Below are 20,317 nucleotides of genomic sequence, written 5' to 3'. Positions count from 1 at the left end.
GGTCCCTGGCAGCGCTGTGAGATACATGCCTGTCTCAGGCTCATCCATCTCATTAAAATATTAAAACATGTTACTGCTTTTATGTATGTGTAGTCACATGTGTACACCCATTAATGAAGCGTTTCCATTCTACAGGCTTAGTTGCTTACACACGAAGAAATAAGGTTATTTTTAATGTGACCATAACCAACATTCCCGTCGGTTTAGATCATATTAGATTGGGGCGAGGAGGGGAGGAGCTGCTCAAGTAATTGCCGGGAGGAATAGTGGAGCCTCACACACAGTTTGCTCACCCCTGTGACAAAGGGCAGCCTCTAGTGAAGGTGAGTGGAAGGGGGAAGAAGGTGCGAGCCCGAGTGGCGGGAAAGAACCGAGCAGATTGGGGGACAGGAGGGAGGAGCCCAGCCAGGAAAGTAGGCAGCAGCTGGAGGAAAGTGGAGCGAAGGTAACACGCCAAGATGGGAGGCCTAGCGCAGCGGGGGAGGGGAAGTGGGCGGGCCGGGCTAGGCAGCTGCGAGCGCGGAGTCAGCGCGAGAGTGTGACCCTTCGCCTGCCTCGCCGCTCGGAAGCCAGGTGGGTTCGGGGAGCCCAGGCCGAGGCCGAGGCCGAGGCCGGGTAGCTTGCGGGGTGGCCTGCATTGCGGCGGGTTACGAGGCTCCCCGCGGCCCAGCACCGCGCAGGCTCTGCACTGCAGCCTGAGGAGCAGCGCTGGGCCCCGGGCGCAAAGTTCAGCTCCGCTTCGTGCTTGGGCGCAGGGGGGCCGGCTGGGGTCCCTTCCCCCCGGCCCCGCTGCCAGAGAGCTCGGAGCTCGGGCTCTTGGCCCGCGGCTGGAAAAGGGAGCCGCCATGAGTGAACGGGGCCTGCTTCGCCCCACCGTCTCCGCCTCCTGCATAGCGGGCGCGTGAGGAGCCCTGGGGTTCTGGCACGTTTCAGTCAGGGCTTTATCTCCTGTGCACCTTCCCCACAGAACTGAAGGGGCACCTAGGAGCGTGGGAATTCCTCACCCCTTTACCTGGGCAAAAGGGCTCTGGCCTCTAGGTGCCTGCAGGGGTGGGACTTTTGCTTCTACGTTTTTAAAGCCCACGGCTGGCCGGGGTAAATCTGGCAGCCGCAGGTCCCTTCCAAATAGTCAGTTCTGAACTAAACAGGGCTCCAACTGGGTTAAACTGTTTGGAAGAGAAAATCCTCTACTGAGGAGCTATTACCCACAGGCCTCCAACTTAGAAAGTTAGTTGTAAGTACATGTAAAAGGTTGAATTGAGGAGGCATGCCATGCAACTGGGGAGCTTGTTGTCCTTTCCTGTAAGAGAAATTGGTTCAATAAAAGATGTTCCCTCATCTATTTGCCCTCTCGCTAACTTTTTAAAAGTAAATAGTCTCAGAGTCTGGCTACACTAGCACCCCCCTTTCAAAAGTGGGATGCTCATGAGCCACCAAGCATATGCAGTGTCTCATTAGCATAATGGTGGCTGCGCACGTTTTGAAAGTGCTGCTTTTGAATCACACGATGCCCGTGCATGTGGGGTCCTTTCAAAAGGATCCCCTGGACTTCAGAAGCCCCTTCCTACCAGTTGGTTTTGGGAAGAAGGGATTTTGAAGTCAGGGGGTCCTTTCGAAAGCCCCCCCTCGTCTACACTGGCGGTGTGTGTTTTGAAAGCAGCACTTTTGAAACGTGTGTGGCTATTATGCTAATGAGGCGCTGCATTCAAAGGGGTAGCGGTGTTGGTCTGTAACTTCACAAATAACAAGCAGTCCTGGTGCACCTTAAGGACTGAAAAAGTGGGTCTTACCAACAAAACCTCACTACCTGATAAGTTAATTTGTTAGTCTTTAAGGTGCTATAGGACTGCTTGTTTTTTTTAAAGGTAGTTGTAGCTAGTTTTAGGTGCTTGGAATGTGTCAAGATGCAAATTAAGGAAATAATTCTCAACGTTATTTGTCATGAATGAATTGTGTAACTTGAAAAAATTCTGCCAAGTCCGCATGAATGTGAGTAAAGTGATCTGTCTGCGTGCACATTGTGTACAAAGGTAATGCAAGCAAAAGGCTGATAAGATTTCATTAGTATGAAATTGCAGAGTCATGGCTTTGGGCGCACAAACCATTGGAGAAAAGAGAACATGTCAGCAGTATTGTGTTAGAATTGTGGACTTCTTTAGACAGATGGTAAATTTGGTGAGGTATGCAAAGAACTTTCTGAATGTCCACCAAATGAAAAAAGATTGAGACTCAAAATAGGTGACAGGAGGAACTGGGGGCTGTAGGAAATTAAAAAATCATTATCGATGTTTATGAGCTGGAAATCGTGAGTGACTGCTCTTGAGGTGCTGAGGCCATGTAGATATTGCATCTGACATTGGTTTTTCGACTAAGTTAGGTAAAAAACCCACGTGTTGGCTTTGTGTCCTACTACACTGACAAAGAGACATAGGGCTTAGCTGATGTAGCTATTGTGCGTACTACATCTACGCTACTGCAGTAAGCTGACCTAAGTTATGCAACTCCAGCTACATAAATACTATAGCTTCAGTTTCTGTACCACACAGTGGAAAATACTCTCCCATCAATTTTCTTTTCTTGGTTGGGGTGGAATACTGGAGACAACTGCAGAGCAGTCACTGGTCAATTTGGTGCACGTTCACTACACATGCTAAATGAATCCTGGTACATCAATTGCTGGAGCGTTGATTCTGCCTGTACAGGTTGGACCTTCCAGCTCAGGCACCCTCAGGACCTGACCGGTCCCGAACGAGGGGATTTGCTGTATGAGGGCAGGTTCCCTGCTACCAGCCTCCAGCCCACCTCCTCCTCGATTCCAGCCCTGGCCTGGATGCTGCCCACAGCAGCCCTCTGCTGCAGGCCCCACTGCCAGTGACCCTGGATTGGCCCCAGTGTTGGCAAGCCCTGTCTCTGCCTCAGAGGCAGTCATGAGGCTGAGGGCTTTCCCACTTGTGCCTAAGGTTATGCCCACACTAAGGAGAAAGGGTGTTGAAATCCTAGCAGAAACAAGGCAGTTGGAGCTTTACTGCAAGTTAGCAGGTTATAATGTAAACCCTAAGCTCCTCTACAGTGTATACCTTGGCTTGATAACACATATTGAAGCTACAAACCGCCTTTTGCAAAACCAGGGATTTTAATGCCTGAGCATTCCTCTTTCCTCCCCTGTGTAGTCCCACACATGCCTAACCTGAATAGGAGGTTGGAGCTTCTGAGATCAGTTTTCATAGTTGGGCATAACGGTGAATATGAGGTTATAGTGTGAATTGGTTATGACTCCTAAATTTGGGACTGTTGTAACCTTTTCTTTGACAAGCTTTTTGTACTGCTCTTGAGAGCGAGAGGCCTTGGATATTTAGCAGGTGAACTCTCAGGCTGCAAAAGTGCCCATTTTGTTTTTGTGGTCTCATGATAGATAACTGTTAATCTTTAGTGAGAGACAAATGGTTAAAACAGGACTGGGGAACCTCTGCCCATGGGTTGGATCTGGCCCCCTGGTTAAGTTTGGTCAGCCCACAGCAAGTGTGCACCCTGTGAGCTGGAGGTCCTGAGTCTCCCCACCACCTCGCCAGCTGTGACCTGGAGCTGCGAGCACTGGCTGATGGTGACTGGAGAGTGTCTGTGTACTGTCCTTACCCCCACTGCTCCCATTGGCGAGGTAGAGCCTGCAAGTCAGGGCAATGTGCACAGCCACCATGGGCTGCAGGGATGTGTTGGCCACTTCCAGGAGCAGCACGGGGGCCAGAGCAGGCAGAGCGCGCCGCTGACAGAGAGTCACCGTGCATCCCTCCCATGCCCCAACCCAGCCCTGAACGGCCTTCGGCATCCTGACTTCCTCCTGGAGTCCAATCCCTCAGCCTCTGACACTGTCTTCCTCCCCAGCCCTGTTCCATGTCTCAACCCTCTGCCCCAGCCCATAGCCCACTCCAGCACCCAAACTAGGGATATAAAATCCTGTTTAACTAGTTAACTGGTTAAACATTGTTTAACTGGTTAACTGATTAAATGGGGGTCGGGAAGCAGCTGGGGAGGGGGAGAGGCCTGTTCTGGCCAGGCTGGGTTGTCTCTTGCCCTCAGCAGGCCCTGTGGGACTGGAACAGCCCCCCTGCCTGCAGAGGGCAGGGGGGCTACTCCAGCCCCCACCCCCCAGTGGTTAACCATAACAGAAAGCCTAGTCCATTTAGGGTGAGGCTTATCATTTAACCATTAATATCCCTAACTCAAACTCACTCCCAGAGCCTGCACCCCTACCTGCTGCCTCAGCCTTGAGCCCACTCCAGCACCCTAACTCCCACCTAGACTCTACACGTCCACCTCAAAACACCTGTTGTGAGCCTGCACTCCAAACCTCTTGGCTCCATCCCGGAGCCTGCAACCCCAGAGCCTCAGCCCCTCCCACACTGCCTCACCTTGGAGCTCCCTTCCACGTCCTGAATCCATCACTTTTTGTCCCATGCTGGAGCCTAGGGGAAGCCCTGAGCCTTTGCACCTCACTTCTTTTCACAGGGCGGTGTGTGTCCCACAAGTGATTTTTTTTTTTCCTTAGGAGTCAGCCACATTGTACAAGGCACATCTGAGAGCTGCTGTAATGATGTGTTGGGCAAAGGGAGATGGAATTGGCTTGGCTCCTTCATGCCTAGACCTAGCACTTGGTGATCTGTATCCCAGTCTAGGAGCCTCCAATGGTAAAGAAGTCCCACCACGACTGAGTGAATGTGTGAGGCAATGGATTGACAGAGACACTGGCTGCCCTGGGTCCTCTGCTCTCCGTCTATCCTTTGGACACAGCTGTTCATGCCCCACAAAACTAAGGATAACAGCCACCTTCAGCCTCCAGCTGATGCAGTCTCGTTGTCCAAGGAGAAGCTGTGTATGTGATGCAATACTGAATGTTCAGGCCAGTGCATGATAGAACCTGTTTTTCTCTTTTCTTATAAAAGGAAAGATCAACCTTGGGAAATCACCTACAGAATAACTCTGTGAAAAGTATAATAGCAAAGTCAAACATTTTTAAAAAAAAAAAAAAGAGAGCGACACCAGACTTAAGGTTGCCACATGCAGCCTTAATTAATCTCCCTTGTGTGTGTATTTTGGTAAAGTCTTGAATTACATGATCAGATCTTTTTTTTTTTTTCCCCAAAGGACCCCTGAACAAGGGTCAGAATTATGGCTGCCTGGGCAATCACAGATTTACAGTTTCTCATTTTCAAGTGATGACTTTGCCACACAAATTATTGTTTTCTTATTTTTTTGGGGGGGCTGTATGGGTCTGTCAAGAGCCTTCACAGAGTTGTAAACCACCTGGGGCTTGCTCTTTTGACTAATGAACAAAATACCTCAAGCAAAATGAGTCTTCGAGTTGGTTTTTGAGCAGTCTGTTACTTGTGCAGCATCTAGGACAGTGGGGCACTGATCTCATTTGAAGACTCGAGGCCAGGGGTGGGCAAGGGCCTCACTTTCCTATGGAGGAAGTGTGAGTTCTGGGATGAAGGTGGGTGCGGACAGGAGCTTGCGGTAGGGAACTGGGATGTAGGATAGTGTGTGGGGTATAAGAGGGAGTTTGGTTGAAGGAGCGGGTTGTGACCTGAGGCAGGGGATTGAGGTGCAGGGTCAGGGAGGGGGTGTGGGTACAAGAGAAGATCCTGGCTTGGGGTTGAGATGCAGGGTCTGAGAGGAAGCTGTGACCTTGGATGGAGGGGCGGGGGTGCAGAGGGTTCGAATAGTGACCTGGGGTAGGGGGTCAGGGTGCGGGGTCCTGCAGGGAGTATGGGTGCTGGAGAGGATTCTGGCCTGGGGGAAGGGTATGGGAGGAGATGCAGGATCTGGGAGGGAGTTTGGTTGCAGTGTCAGAAGCAGCCTGTGGCTGGGAGGTGCTTACCTAACCAGTTCCTGGCCAGTAGCACTCTCGGACAGGCTTCATTGCCTGCCAGCCACCCCATCCCACAGTCTGTTAAATGTGGCTCTCTGCACTGTGGGGAGAGAGGGCTTCCTGCGCCGCCTCTGCTCCCAGCCAATGGGAGGGGAGCTGAGAAATCGTGCTGTGCTACCTCACAAGACAATTAATAAAACACGAATACTTTATAGTGTAAATGTTAATTCATATGTATAAGTATTTTTAGTATATGTATTCAACTATCCACTTCAAAGAGCACCAACAAAGCAGAGTGGAGGGAAATGGCTTAGCACCCTGCTCCTTTGCAATATGTAGAGAAGAGCTGAAGTTCTCTTTTTGTTGGGTCAAGTGGTGTAGTGCTCTTTTTTTAGTTCGTAAATAGAATCAGAGAAATTTACAGCGGGAAGGAATCTGCTGAGGTCATCTAGTTCATTCCACACATCAGAGGCAGGATTAAATATATATAGACCCTTCCTGACAAGAGTTTGTCTAACCTTTTCCTAAAAGTCTCCAGTATGGCGATTTCACAACCCCTTTGATTAATCTGTCCTTGTACTTCACTAACCTTTATAGTATTTTCCTGTTTAACCCAATTTTTCTAGTTGCAAACTAAGCTGATTACTTTTTGTCCTGCTTTCAGTGGACAGGGAGAGCAGTTGATCCCGGTCCTCTTAGTGACTTTTCACATACTTGAAGACTGTTATTTCCACTCTTTGCATCCTGTAGGCTTTGTTTTCTTGTGTTCATGTTCCTTTTAGTTTTTGTTATGTAATGAATACACTAGCAAGCAAGTTGAGTGAAATATCTGCTCACTGTGCAGTCATAGTCAGACATGCTACAGAATGCTGAGACCTGAAGAGTGCTGTGTAGCCTCGAAGCTTGTCTCTTTCACCAATAGCACTTGGTCTAATAAGTGATCTCACCCACCTTGTTTCCCGAATATCCTGGGACCTATGTGGCCAGAACAACGCTGCAAACAGAATTTTAGGATCTGAAAGGAAAAGGATGAACAATAAGACCAATAATATGCTAATGCTGCTGTCTGTATAGCTATGATACACCCACACCTTGAATACTGTACATTGTTCTGGTTGCCCCATACCAAAAAAGATACATTAGAAACAGAAAAGGTACAGAGAATGGCAATAAGAATAGTTATCGGTATGGAACAGCTTATGTATGAGGAGAGAGTAAAAAAATGTGGACTGTTCACCTTAGAAAAGCGATGGGTTACGACAGAAGTCTGCACAATTACGAATGATGTGGAAAAAGCAAACAGGGAAGTGTTAGTTACCCCTTCACATAACACAAGAACCAGAGTCACCCAGTGGAATTCGTAGACAGCAGTTCTGAAATATAAGGAAGTACTGCTTCACGCAGTGCATTGCCAGTCTGTGGAATTCATTGCCAGGGTGTTGTGAAGACCTGAAGCATAACCAGGCTTAGATAAGTTCATGGAGGATAGATGACCACTAACCAAGATGGTCAGAGATACAGTCCTATGCTGTAGATACTCCTATACCTCTGACCACCAGAGGCTGTGAGGGGACAAAGAACAATGGGTCACTCAATAATTGTCCTGGTCTCCTCACTGGTTTTACCCTGTACAGCCATTCTTACATTTCTGTGGATATTTATGGAAAGAACAAGTTGTAAATGAGTGGTTTTGGGAAGCATATTTTGAATTTAGGAACTCACATCAGAAATATTATGCAATAAAAGTTACTCTCATCTAGCCAGGCAAAAGACAGTAACATATAACCCCTTTCTCCCAGACTGTGACCTGGCCACAGCGATCCATGCATTTCTGTGCTCCAGCCTAGATTACTCGAACTTGTTGTATCGGGGGGTTAACTATGGAGACCTTTCAGAGGCTAACCATCATATTTTGACTTATTTCTAGAAACAAACAAATGTGAACAAAACAAAAAGAGTGGACAAGTCTGTCAAATATTCTGTCAGATAATGTATAATTTTAATTAGCCAAATTCTGATTTTTGTCTGGGACAGTTGGCTCACCACCTTTATTCTTAAAATCTATATAAACAAAATAACATGGAATCCCTGACAAGAAGTTGTTACACTTAATACCAGGTAACTTCTGTGAAAGAGTGCTTTAGTCCCTATCTGCCGTTACAGTGGCCTGTGATGCTATGTTGAGCTATTTATGTTGGTCTGACTCAAGTACCACCTACTGAATCCCCAGCACAACTTCTTACAGTTCATCTGAGTTTTCTTTGGAAGCCTCCAATCGACGTAGACACAAGTCTCTCTAAGGTTTGTTTTCAATGAAAACAAATCTTAGATACCTTTCTTCTCCTGCCTTTTTCACTGAAAGTCTGATGGAGACTTTTGATAACCCATGTTCTAAGCTGGTTTGTATCCTGAGCATGCAACTTTATTCATACCACTGGTTGTGGTAAAAGTCCATTATGTGATGGTAAGTGGAAAGATAAGCTTAGGACTGTCTCATTACACCCACTGAACTTGTCAGGGAAAGATATTAAAGATGTCTTCTAACTTCATGTCCATGTGAAAGTCTCAACTGTATTTACAGTGCTGATGCCTGACTGAAGGAGTATTATGTTCTATAATTGTTTTTCTTTGTGTAGTTGTTTTATTAACTGTTTTGGCTGTAGGTTTTTGTGACTCAGAAAATTCCTTGACAAGGAAAGCTATAGGGCACAAAAAGGACTTTTTAGCATTACAACTTAGTGAAGATTTGGCATAGAGGCATTAAGTTTTAGCCTTAATTCTGGCATTGCTGCAGCATTGCTAAGGAAAGCTGTTCTGGTCAAACTTTGTTATACTCTTGGCCTAAATTTTCTCTTGTAGGTCTTCAGTGAGATCCACAGGAATGGCTAAACTTGCCCAGCTAATTGACAGTGAGGTCTTCCTAGCTTTTGCTACCTACACAACCATTGTCCTTTTAAAAATGATGCTATTGAGCATTATAACAGCATATGTCAGAATGACAAGAAAGGTGAGTAACCAGGTATTTAATGTGGCAGAATCAATTGAGATTCACATTCAAATACAAAAGTATCAAAAGTATTCCTTCTCTTTTCTGCTTTAAATAGACTTTTATTTTTATTCTAATAATATTCAGCTACCTTCCTTTGTGTTGTGGTGCTTTGTGTGACGTCGTGAATGGAGAATGCTTTCCACTTTAATTACAAGGCAACCTCTTTCACAGACACATTTGAGCATGAAACTATTCCATTCTTTTATATCAAAGGCCTTTCTCACTGAGGGATTAACTCTTGTTGCCTGTAACACATGGCCTCTCAAGCAACTGCTTTATACAGTAGATAAATTGCGATTGTGTCGAGCTATCCAAATAATAATTGGAGGTGGGTGGGGAGGATATACACATGTTCAAGCTGTGTGTGTTGCACTGTTCAGTCTGGAAGTGCCAAAAACTATATAACTACCTGAGAGGAAAGGTAGTAGCCCCCCAACTAGTCAAAGGCAGAGGGGAGGAAAGAAACTGCCCCATGGGAATCCGAGCAAAGAAGGCAAGCAAACAGGCAGCAATTATACTGCCATTTCCTCTTCCCAAGCCACTTCTGTCATGGCCAGGTGGAGCTTAAGGGTAAGCCTACGTTACCTGGAAGATTAACCTGCTTCGGGTCGATCTTCCCGAGTGTGATTTTTGCACATGTGGTAGGGATGTACAAAATCGAACTATCAGGGTCAACAGTCAATCAGTGTACTGTTCAGTCTCACGGGGAATAAGGGAGCTTGACGGGAGATTTTCTCCCATTGACCTCCTTCTGCGAAGATAGCCAGGTGAGTCGATTTCAGATAAGTTGGTTCTAGTTACACAGTTGCCATAGCTAGAACTGCATATCTACAGTCAACTTACCTGTCTAGTATAGACCAGGCCCCGGTCTGCTTCTGCTCTCTTCCTGCCCTCATTGTAACTGAGGCCTTGTCCACATGTGCATACGGTATCGCTTGGGTTACCAGGGTATAGAGTGATACAGTGATAATGTGGATACATTTATATAGTTGTAAAGCACTTTTATTCCAATATGACTATTCCCATATAAGTATGGGAATAGGCTGTACTGGTATAAGAGCCCTCTTTTATCAGTACATCTGTTTTTACGCTAGGGCATGTAGCATTCTAACTATACGGGGGGAAAAAATCTCACCACTCGTTCACATTTTTATACAGTAATCTCTTTCGTATCTGGCAGCCCCGGGACCTGGAGGTTGTCCGATACTCAAATATTCTGGATAATAGAGAGGTATACCTACAGTGCATAACACTAAAGCAAAACAAAATTAGCTGTTAAACAAACAAACAAATGTATGCAGAATACTTTATTTGCCAACAACAGTAGTGTTGTACACTGTAAACTTACTATATTTACTGTATTTATTTGTATTTACTTTCAGTACACTGTACTTATGGAAAACATAACTAAAATTTACTTATGGTTTAAATGACGGGTATTAGAGAATTCAGGATGATAGAATGCCAGGTGTGAAAGAGTTTACTGTACCAGTATAAAAACTGTTACATAGAGTACGCTGGATTTTTTAGCTTTGGCATTTTACAAGGCTTTGGGACATGTTTGTAACATCAGTTGGGATTACCAGGACCTTTTCTTTGAGAGAACACCTTATATCCCAAGCTGCCGGAAGATTCTCACAGGAGCTGCATTGCTTCTCATGCATTTGGTTGGTGTGTGTGTTTGAACAGGCATTCTGTAACCCAGAAGATACGGCCAAGTTTGGCAAAGGTGAAAATGCTAAGAAGTACCTGCGGACTGACGAAGATGTTGAACGTGTGCGCAGGTAATATTGTGGAAGTTATCAGAATGATTCTTGGGTAGCAGAATAAAGCTGTTTTAGAGAGTCAGTTACAGTCCCTTCTCTACAGATGCCACGTGAATTTTTTGGTTTATGTGGCGACTGAATGGAGTAAGCATGTAAACGAACACAATCTGATCAGCATATGTGTTAAATACATAAGTACATAAGATTAATTAGCTACCTGGGTGCACAAGGGCTTGACTGTGGATAAAAGTCTGATCCTAAACAATATCTAAATTGTGTGTGTGTACGTATGATGATCACAAGGGGGTGAGGAGGAGATTATAAATTAAGTTTAAAAGCTGGACTGAACTTTAGTGTGTTACACATAGTATGAATAAGCTTCTTGTGCAACTTGCATACAACAGCTGTGATCACTAATTCCTTTCCCATAATGCAAAGGAAATTGTGGAGAAGAGGAATAAGTGTGTTACCTTTTAAACCCAGGGAATTAAAAATATTCTCATGGAGCCCAGTGGAGTGAGATGTTGTCCTGAGTGGGAGTTGAGGCTTTTTTCTTTGCATAATGGAATACATATGTTACCTACCATTGCACTGATTATGCAGGATGGTGGAGCCTGTAATCTGTTTAAAAAAATATATATAGTAATGTCAAAACAAAAAAGCAGTAAAGTAGCACTTTAAAGGCTAACAAAATAATTTTATTAGGTGAGCTTTTGTGGGACAGACCCACTTCTTCAGACCATAGCCATACCGGAACAGACTCAGTATTGAAGTGGATCTGTCCCACGAAGCTCACCTAGTAAAATTATTTTGTTAGTCTTTAAAGTGCTACTTTACTGCTTTTTTGTTTTGACAGCATATAGACTAGCACGGCTTTCTCGCTGTTACTAATATAGTAATGTGTGCTACTTAAAGTTGGATTAGAATTTGAGAGCATTTCAGTTTTTCCACGAGTCTTTTCTGGGCACTGATTTTTTTTTCTTGTATTTAACTTGTGGTGACATTCCTCTGTGCTCTCACAAAAATGTTATTCACAGATACTTTTTGACAAATCATTGCTTACCCACCCTCCCTCCACACACCTGCAAACCCTTTGAAAAATGTTTATTTTATTGGGCTTTGAAGAAGACTTGTGGCTTATGTGATATAGTAAAAAATATAAAGTGAAAGATTTTTAAAATATAAAAACTGCTGATGAACATGGCCCATGACTCCTTCCTTTAATGTAATATGAAGTTATATCTTTGTTGCCCAACTGTGAGAATAAGCTGTGAAATATCCGTGACAGATAAAAAACTCCATTAGCATAAGCAGCAAGACACATTGGAGCCATTGCTAGGAATCCAATGCATCCTTGCTAACCTAGATTTAAGTGCAGCAGATTCTTATCTCAGTATTAGCAATTTCCACTTGTGACCAGGATCCCAGGGAGGCTAAATGGAGATTATTCAGTTAGAGCAAACTGAAAAAATGGAGCAGCCACTGTCCAAAGCTAGTGGTTATTCCAATACAAGATTTACCAAACCAGCACAAAACACCTTCTGCAGTTCGTTCCTGGTTACACAGAAGCAAAAACTGAGTTCCCTTAAAGCAAAACAGCCTTGAGCTTCCACCCAGCCACTCAACTCAGATATGATGAGAATTACTGAAAATCTTGTTGATTATTTTAGAAAGGCCTCGCAATCCCAAAGTATCAGATACAGCCTACTAGAATTACACACACAAATCATTATTAAGATTGTGTTTTAAACTCTCCTTCTCCAAAGCCATAGACATAACTAGGCCTTTAGCACCCAGGATGAGCCAGCAAATGTGTTCCTCTTTTTTGTTTTTGTTGTTGTTTCTTTTGTTTGTCTCCCCCCACCCTGCCCCTAATTCCCACCATTGCCTCAGGGTGGTTATGGGCGGGCAACTGATCCCAGGGTTGACCCTTCCACAGAACAGTTAACTCCGCCCAGTTCAATTTACACAATTAACATTGCAACACACATTCACTTTGCAATAGTGGTTAATGTTATGTGCTCTCAGTAGATAGTTATTATGGGTTTTCTCTTTTAAAAATGTTGACAACTTTGCTGAAGAAAGCATATTCCAAGCTTGATTTAGTTTTAGTTAGATGTATTAGTATAAGAAGAGGGCTAATGACATTTCTACATTTTAATGCATATTTGAGTGTTTGCATTGCTTTTTAGCATAAAAGCAGAAAGAGTTCTTTATCTGTTAGCAGGGAAATCTAAAATAAGTAGTGATAGTGCCAACAGCAAAGCTCTTGCTTGAACTAAATTTTCCCAAAACTGGGGAAAGAGAGGAAGGGTTCTAGGGGCAGGTTTGGAAGAGTGGTTTCAGATTAGGGGTTCCGGTTTGGGGCCATTTCTAATAATTTATGGTATCAAAACAGTAGCTGAAAATGGTGTGTCCTACAAACGGAGAAGAAATAACCAGAAGAACAAATACGACGCCCATTAGGTGAGATTATTCAAAAAAGAATGTCCTCCAAGATGGCTGAACTTTAGGCACTTTGATTGGAAGGAGTAAAACTACATGTGCATTAAAGTTTGAAAGTCTAATCATGAAAGCAATGCTGCAGCCTATCAAGTATAGCTGAAATAATTCATGTTAGAGTACTTTCCAAAGAAACCATTAGACACTGTGTCCAGTACAGTTTTAATTTTTATAACTGCTTTTCTGATAAATTATATCTCGAGTGTGCTTTAGGAGTTAAACCATTATAAAATAAAAGCTGAGGTGGAGAAGAAAGGAATTAAGCGACATGCAGTGGTAGAAATATTTTTTTCATATTATCTTTACTGAGACTATGCATGCACATAAGGATAAAGGTGTATTATTCTGGTCCTTAATTGTTAGCAGTGCTTTGAAGATGCAGTAAAACTTTTTAAGCCTTTTTTAAAACGAGTGCTTATTCTGCAAAGTGTTATATCGTACAACAACTTTCTTTCCCCAGATGCCACCTGAACGACCTTGAGAATATTGTCCCATTTATTGGCATTGGTCTGCTGTATACCCTGAGCGGCCCTGCTGTGTCCACAGCCTTGCTGCACTTCAGGATCTTCGTTGTGGCAAGAATCTTGCACACTATTGTATATTTGACAGCTGTCCCTCAGCCCAGCAGAGCTTTGACTTGGGCAGCAGGGTATGCAGTTACCATTTCAATGGCATACAGGCTGCTGACAAGTGTGTGGTACCTCTAACTAGAACACAATCTCATAGACCCCACAACATTCCATAGGAAGTTTCCAACAGTACATTAGATCAAACGCAGCTCTCTTAAATGAATTGTCTCATTTTTGTTAACAACTTTTACATGGTGGTCAGGGCTGCATTTTTAAACAAAGAAGCTCTTCATTCCTGTTTTGAAATGTTTTTTTCCCAAAGCAAAAAAAATTCCCTTTCCATGTCCTATTCAGTCTGCCTTGACAAAAAAAACCAAACACATTAGCTTGAACGTTGTCTCTGTGATTTGCTGAACATTCAGCAGTGCTGTATTGATGGCATGTGCAGTGATTTTCTACAGATGCACTCTTTTTGGGCTGTCTCTGAAGCCTAAATCAATAAAGACAAGAAAAAAATATGTGTGTTTTGAATTTCTCTGTTTTTGTTTTGACTCTTCTAATAGCAGCAAGCAAATAGGATGTCACAATGAATCAGAGTGAGATTCAAATCATACAGCTCTTTGAGGAATGTTTACCTTAATAATAAAGAATAGCAAGTTAATGCCAGGCCTTGCAAAGAATCTTTGATGAAACTGGTATTTGTGTAATCCACCAAGGGATTAGAAAATGACACTGCAGCAGATCAATTTTCTGATGTTAATAATGTATTTAATATATTGTATATGTGTTTTTTATTTCTAGGTTAGATTCAGTTTTGTTACACTGGTGAAAATTTGAATTAGTTTTTTGGAGTTACTCCAGGTTTATGCCAGTGTAGCGGCCATTTTAAGAAGGGGCTGTCTTTGTGATGATGGGTGATATCTATATAAGAGACAGACAAAGCCAGATTTCACACGTGTGTTTCCAGAGAATACATAACTGGCTATCTATTGAATCATATATTGTGTTGTGTTTCAAAAAGATCAGTAATGGAATGCCTTGCTCTGAAAGGGCAGAGCAAAATTTTAATTTCCTGATGATGTTAATTTGAATGTGTGAATGTAACACATTTCATAAAATAGCAAAGCAGTGCTTGAATCTTTCACGTCTGCTCTTTGTATGTCTTATTCAAACAAGGTGACTGGGTTCATATTCAGATGGATTTGAAGAAGTGACTACTTTTTAACCTAAAGGCTGTGTCTCCATGGCAAGTTGTTTTTGGAAAAAATTATGCAACTCGTCTTATGCAGATTGCGTAAATTATTTTGAAATTCATTACTCCAAACTTGGTGCCATCCAAATGGCACTGGAGTTGGGAATAAGCAGCTATTCCCAAAATGCTGTTACCCCTCGTACAATGAGGGGTACAGGAACTGGAATACTGTGCTGGAAACAGTAGTGCTATTACAAGCACAGGGAAAAGCCACAGCGTTGCTATTTGGGGATATATTTGTATCTTGAAATATCAAGTGCCATGTAGACATAGTCTGAAAGAATGAGCATAAGTTCCACCATCAGAAGCCGGTGCCTACTATGTAACTGCCTCTTTGATAGTTGCATTAGTTAATCTTGTTGCTGATTTACCCCAGAATGTGAGCTCCTTCCCTCTAGCGGAGCCATGCTGAGGGGCAGTCTAGGATGTGTCCTGACAACTCTTTCTGTTTCCCCTTTATTCCAGAGGCTGCTTCCTTCCGCATGAGTGAGCTTGCAGTGCTGTGAGGCATGTTAATTACTGGTGCCCAAGAGACTAAATAGCTTGGCAGGCAGGAGTGACTCTTGCAGCCAACTGACATTTTCTTAAATCCCCACCCTATCTTGTGTGCTTTTCATTGCAAAGTGATAGAGTTGCAGCTTGCTTCTGAATTGGACTCTACCTTGCTGCAGTGTATCTTACAGCTTCCAGGCCCTTAGTCTCATTTTGTTACACTTTGTCAAGGAGGGGGAAAAAAAGCAACAATATTATATAAAGGAATGTGATCTTTAACACAACCATGATCAAATTCCTGTACAGAGGTGAAGCAGTCTGAAGAAAAATATTTAGAAACTAACTTTATTTCTGTAATCTTACATTTTACATAAAAAAATAGTTTTCAGGCCTTTCTGTTTTCCTCATCATCATCAAAGCTCCGAATATGTGCTTCTTAGCTTAAAAAAAAAAAAAAAAAAAAGAAAAAAACCTAGATACTTATAGCTGTACAATACTTTATTTTTCTTATAGTTGGTTACTAAAAGTATATTATTTTCTCTCCCTTACGCTCCATAAAAGAACAAAAATCTGTATCTACACACTCGGGAGTCATGATTAAACTATAAAACTACTACTTTTATCAGTTTCAAAGTAACTCCTATGGAGTCCAATGCCCAACTCAACTGGAGAACATTGAGTAGACTTCTGAAAAAGGTCTCTGCTTTATGACCTGTGATGTGCCTATGTCACTTTCCCTGTAGTGATAGTAAAACAATATGAATCCTTAGGGGAATAAAAGGTCACATGCTGTAGTGACAAATGTAGTAATTGGGTGAGGTAATTTTAACCCTGTTGAAGGTAGGATGCAATAGAACTTCTGTTCTACTGACTTATCAGGTAGTGAAGAGTTGATAAAACCCACATCTTTAAGTCACAGTAGGTAGGGGACATAAATTGCCTTATGCTATATTTCATTGCTGGTTTTTTTTTGATTTCATGTTTCATTAAAACTGCACTGCAAAGTGACTTTGCACTGAAGGTATTGGAATGTGATGGGATCTTGAATTCTCCATTGATGTAAATCCTCCCTTTCCCCTAGCTGGGGCAAAATGGTTTGTCTGTCTGGTCATTGGTCAGATTGCTGTTTCTTAATTTCAGAGTTATACATATTGCTGTCTGTCCCTTACTAGTGATGGTTGTTTTAGCTGGGATGCCTACCCAGGTATGCTGTTAAACTTAGCAGATTCTGTTATTTACATTTCTAATAATTATGATTAAAGTAATAGGCAGTAAGTGGCTTTCAGTGTAATATGTAAAATTCTTGGGAAGGACTTACCTTGTAGTCTTCCAGGGGCTCTAATCCCAAATAGGCTCTGTTGTGTGTGGACATGCCATTTGAGAATAAGTTTTGCTTATTTTGGGGCTTCCCTGTACTGTAGAGGTGTTACTCCCAAAAAAGTTGTCTTGGAATAATAACTCTGAAATAAGTTATTCCAGAATAACTGTAGTGTAGACATACTCTAACAGTCCAACAACAACTGTCCCACAGTGAGGGACAGTGGTTGTAACAGTGAACTCCACTATCCAGGAGTCATGCAGACCAGAAGACACCTTCACCTTTAAAGCACTGTGAATTTTTGAAATTCCTTTTCCTGATTGTCTGGACCTTGAAAGACATGAAACTGGAAACTCTTCTCCACAGATTACCTGCAGGCACAGGTTGAAGGGGCTTTTTCAACACAGCTAGAACAGAGCCATAGAAAAGTGAGCGTCAATGAGCAGTTTGCTCTGTGGATGCAGGAGAATGGGTGTGATGGGCTGAGCAGTAGTTCCACATGAAAGCAAAAGAGCTGCAACAGGCATACTGGGAGGCCAACAGTTGTTCTGATGCCAAGCTGCAGACTTGCTGCTTTACCAAGAGCTGTATGCTACACAGGGTGGAATTCCCACCACCACCTGGCAGACCACAGTAGAATCCTCAGAGGGTACAAGGACCTGGCATAAACAAGAGGGGATAGGGTGAAGAGACATTGCAGGAGGATGAAGGACATGCAAAGGCTGGGGACCAGTTATGCGATGAACCAAGGTCTGTTTGAGATGTCCCTCTGGTCCCAGCCTTCAAGCACCGATGAGACCAAGGTAGGGGCTAAAAGCTCTAATAAGTGCATAAATGCATTGCCTATTGCAGTGATGGTTCCCTCAACTTAGGACACAGCTATTGACTTTTCGTTAATTTATTCCCAGTAGAAGAGATGTTGATATAACAAAAAAGTAGAGGTATTACCTGCTTTCATTCCCCTGTAAAGCAGGTGCAGGGGCACATGGAGTGAGTTGCTTTTGTACACAAAGATGTCCTTTGAAATCTCTTGAGAGATCTCAGTGGAACTTCATGAAGGTATCTGCAGTCCTCTCCTTTAGTACGTCTAGGGTGGCAGTCTTCTTTCTTCCTCTGCAGTAGGAAACTTTCCGTATTGGTCACTGATCACTTGGGTAGTAACCACTAGTAGCATGTAGGCTGGGCAGCTTTAGGATGTTAGCAGCTGCTGAGCTGTGTATCTTTGCAACCTACCAGAGGGAGAAGGAAAATAGTGCCAGTACTTAGTGCCAATACCTTTATAGTCATAGTTTCATGCAACAGCAGTTTCTTCTTCGCTTCCCTCACCACTGGCAAGCCATACCTACCGTGGCTGGTGCTGCTCACAAGCACTCCAGGGCAATAGTGGCAATAAGCATGTCTTGTTCAAGTCCTTAGGGGAGCCAGGGAAGGGAGTTCTGAATCTTTCACTTTCCACTGTGACTACCCTGCCAGTGCTCCCCCTGTGTGTGTTATGGCTGCAGCTGATGCCGTTGTGGCTCTGAGGGGTTCTCTCCACCATCACCTCTCCCACTTCCTGCCTTCGTGGAATGACTGAGCTGGAGAAGGAAGAGAAAGAAGAGGATATAGACGAAGCACAGCCAGCTCCTGCAAGCCAGCACTGCATCAGGCTAAACAGAGGTTCTGGAGGATGGATATTGCAGATTATGTGGAGAGGGAAAGAGTGGACAGAGCCGGGAGTCAGAGAAGAAGATGCACAACGTCATAATGCAGCTCCTCCAGCAGCAAACACAGATGTTTCAGCCTCTCATGGACCTTCAGGTTCAGCGGTCCTGTGGATGCCCCTCCCCTTGCAGTGCGTGAAGAACTCCAGTGTAGCACTTCAGCACACACACACGCCTATCCCAACTTTCCATGCGGCATCAGGGGTGATATCCCAACCCTCACCATGCCACGTGTGGAGCATTAGTAGTGTTACACTCCCTCCCAGGCTGTTCTTTTTTTATAGAGTATCAGTATCTACCAACTCACCAATTAATGTGTTATACTGTATCTATTACATTAAGACAATGTGAGTTGGTAGATACTGTTACAGATACACTCCTTCACAGGGGTGTTCTCTTTTATGAAAGTTCAAATATGGTAACCCAAAGACAACCACAGCTTTACATATCCTGTCCTGTGAGAGCCACAGTTGACGTCTGTAGCGGAAATAGATATAAATGTTCTTTCCCCTTCTTTAAGCTCTATTCCATGAATGTGTTAAGGTTTTAACATATTTGTATTTAACTTATGTAACCCTTCCACAAGGTGGAGCCAGAAATGACCAGGGCCACTTGCAATATCTAGGCGTTACTTTCCATCAATCCAACACAGAACTGGCTAAAGTCCCCACCAAGTAACCTGGGACACTTCCACAACACCCAGGGATGCCACTGAGAGGCAATACTTCTCGGCTCACAAGCACAGAATCTGTGTGTGAAAAAGAAAGTTTTACTAATAGGAGGGAAGTAACTTGGCATTAATTGTGGGGAAAACACAGTAAAGAGGGTTCTGAATAAAAACCTTGAGTAAAAGTAGGTTGGGCAGTGTCCTTCAGGTTCCTGCAACCTAAAAGTCCCTTTCACGTGTCCGCCCCCTCTCTGCACTCCACTCACAGATGCTGTCCTTGGGTCAGTGCAGACCCAGAGTTTAGAGGTGCATTTGTAGAGTTCCTGGGTGGGTTAAGAGGCATCTTACTGGTTCTGCTGCTCAGGCATTCATTTGCCAGCCCTCTCTGCCAGCCCCCTGCTTGCTGCTCCCACCCAACCGCTCACTGCAGATTTCCACCATCTGCCCTGCTGGCTGCTTTTATGCCTCTTTACTACCTCACCAACCACTGGTTCACCAGATGGCTGTGAGTCACCACCTGTTGTCATCTGCCTCTCTTCTGTGACCTCTTCACATGAGTCTCTCTAATTTTCAGCTCTTTGCAGTCTGGGCAGGAATGCTGCCCTATCTCAAGTGATTTCTGCTCTCAGTGATTTTAAGCTCTGGAGAGTAACAAAATCCCACCACAAGTGATTTCAAGATCTAGGTAGGCAGGGCAGATTGAGCAATTAAGATAACAAAGATGCTCCTAATTATGCATATTTAGTTCTATTCTTTGAACTGTGGAGAGGAACATGTCAAAATAGTCTAGGGCAGGGTTTCCCAGCTTATGAGTTGGGACCCAAACATGGGTCTTGATTACATTTCAAAACGGTTGCCGGCTGGGCTGGGCTGCTCCACAGGTGGCTATTAAGAAGGCATTCACACTCCTGAAGTATCAAAACACAAAGCAGTCAAGTAGCACTTTAAAGACTAACAAAATAATTTATTAGGTGATGAGCTTTCGTGGGACAGACCCACTTCTTCAGACCATAGTCATACCAGAACAGACTCAATATTTAAGGCACAGAGAACCAAAAACAGTAATCAAGGTGGACAAATCAGAAAAAAAATTATCAAGGTGAGCAAATCAGAGAGTAGAGGGTCGGGGGAGG

General features: G+C 43.7%; 1 protein-coding gene across 3 annotated transcripts; it reads left to right on the top strand.

Moving 5' to 3' along the window:
* The first annotated feature begins 232 nt into the window (after positions 1–232).
* Positions 233–14,270, top strand: MGST1 (microsomal glutathione S-transferase 1). 3 transcript variants are annotated; one of them, XM_075005110.1, is made up of 4 exons: positions 233–323; positions 8,726–8,873; positions 10,605–10,699; positions 13,644–14,270. In XM_075005110.1, the coding sequence occupies exons 2-4, from the start codon at positions 8,748–8,750 to the stop codon at positions 13,888–13,890; spliced, it is 468 nt and encodes a 155-aa protein (XP_074861211.1). In that variant the 5' UTR covers positions 233–323; positions 8,726–8,747; the 3' UTR covers positions 13,891–14,270. The 3 variants fall into 3 exon arrangements, with proteins under 3 accessions (XP_074861211.1, XP_074861220.1, XP_074861202.1); XM_075005119.1 differs by lacking the exon at positions 233–323 and adding an exon at positions 422–445; XM_075005101.1 differs by lacking the exon at positions 233–323 and adding an exon at positions 505–573.
* Positions 14,271–20,317: the final 6,047 nt, after the last annotated feature.

This window comes from Carettochelys insculpta, chromosome 1 (assembly GCF_033958435.1).
Source record: "Carettochelys insculpta isolate YL-2023 chromosome 1, ASM3395843v1, whole genome shotgun sequence".
Taxonomy (NCBI): domain Eukaryota; kingdom Metazoa; phylum Chordata; order Testudines; family Carettochelyidae; genus Carettochelys; species Carettochelys insculpta.
Note: the sequence above shows the minus strand (reverse complement) of the source record. Positions and strands in the feature narration are given on the sequence as shown.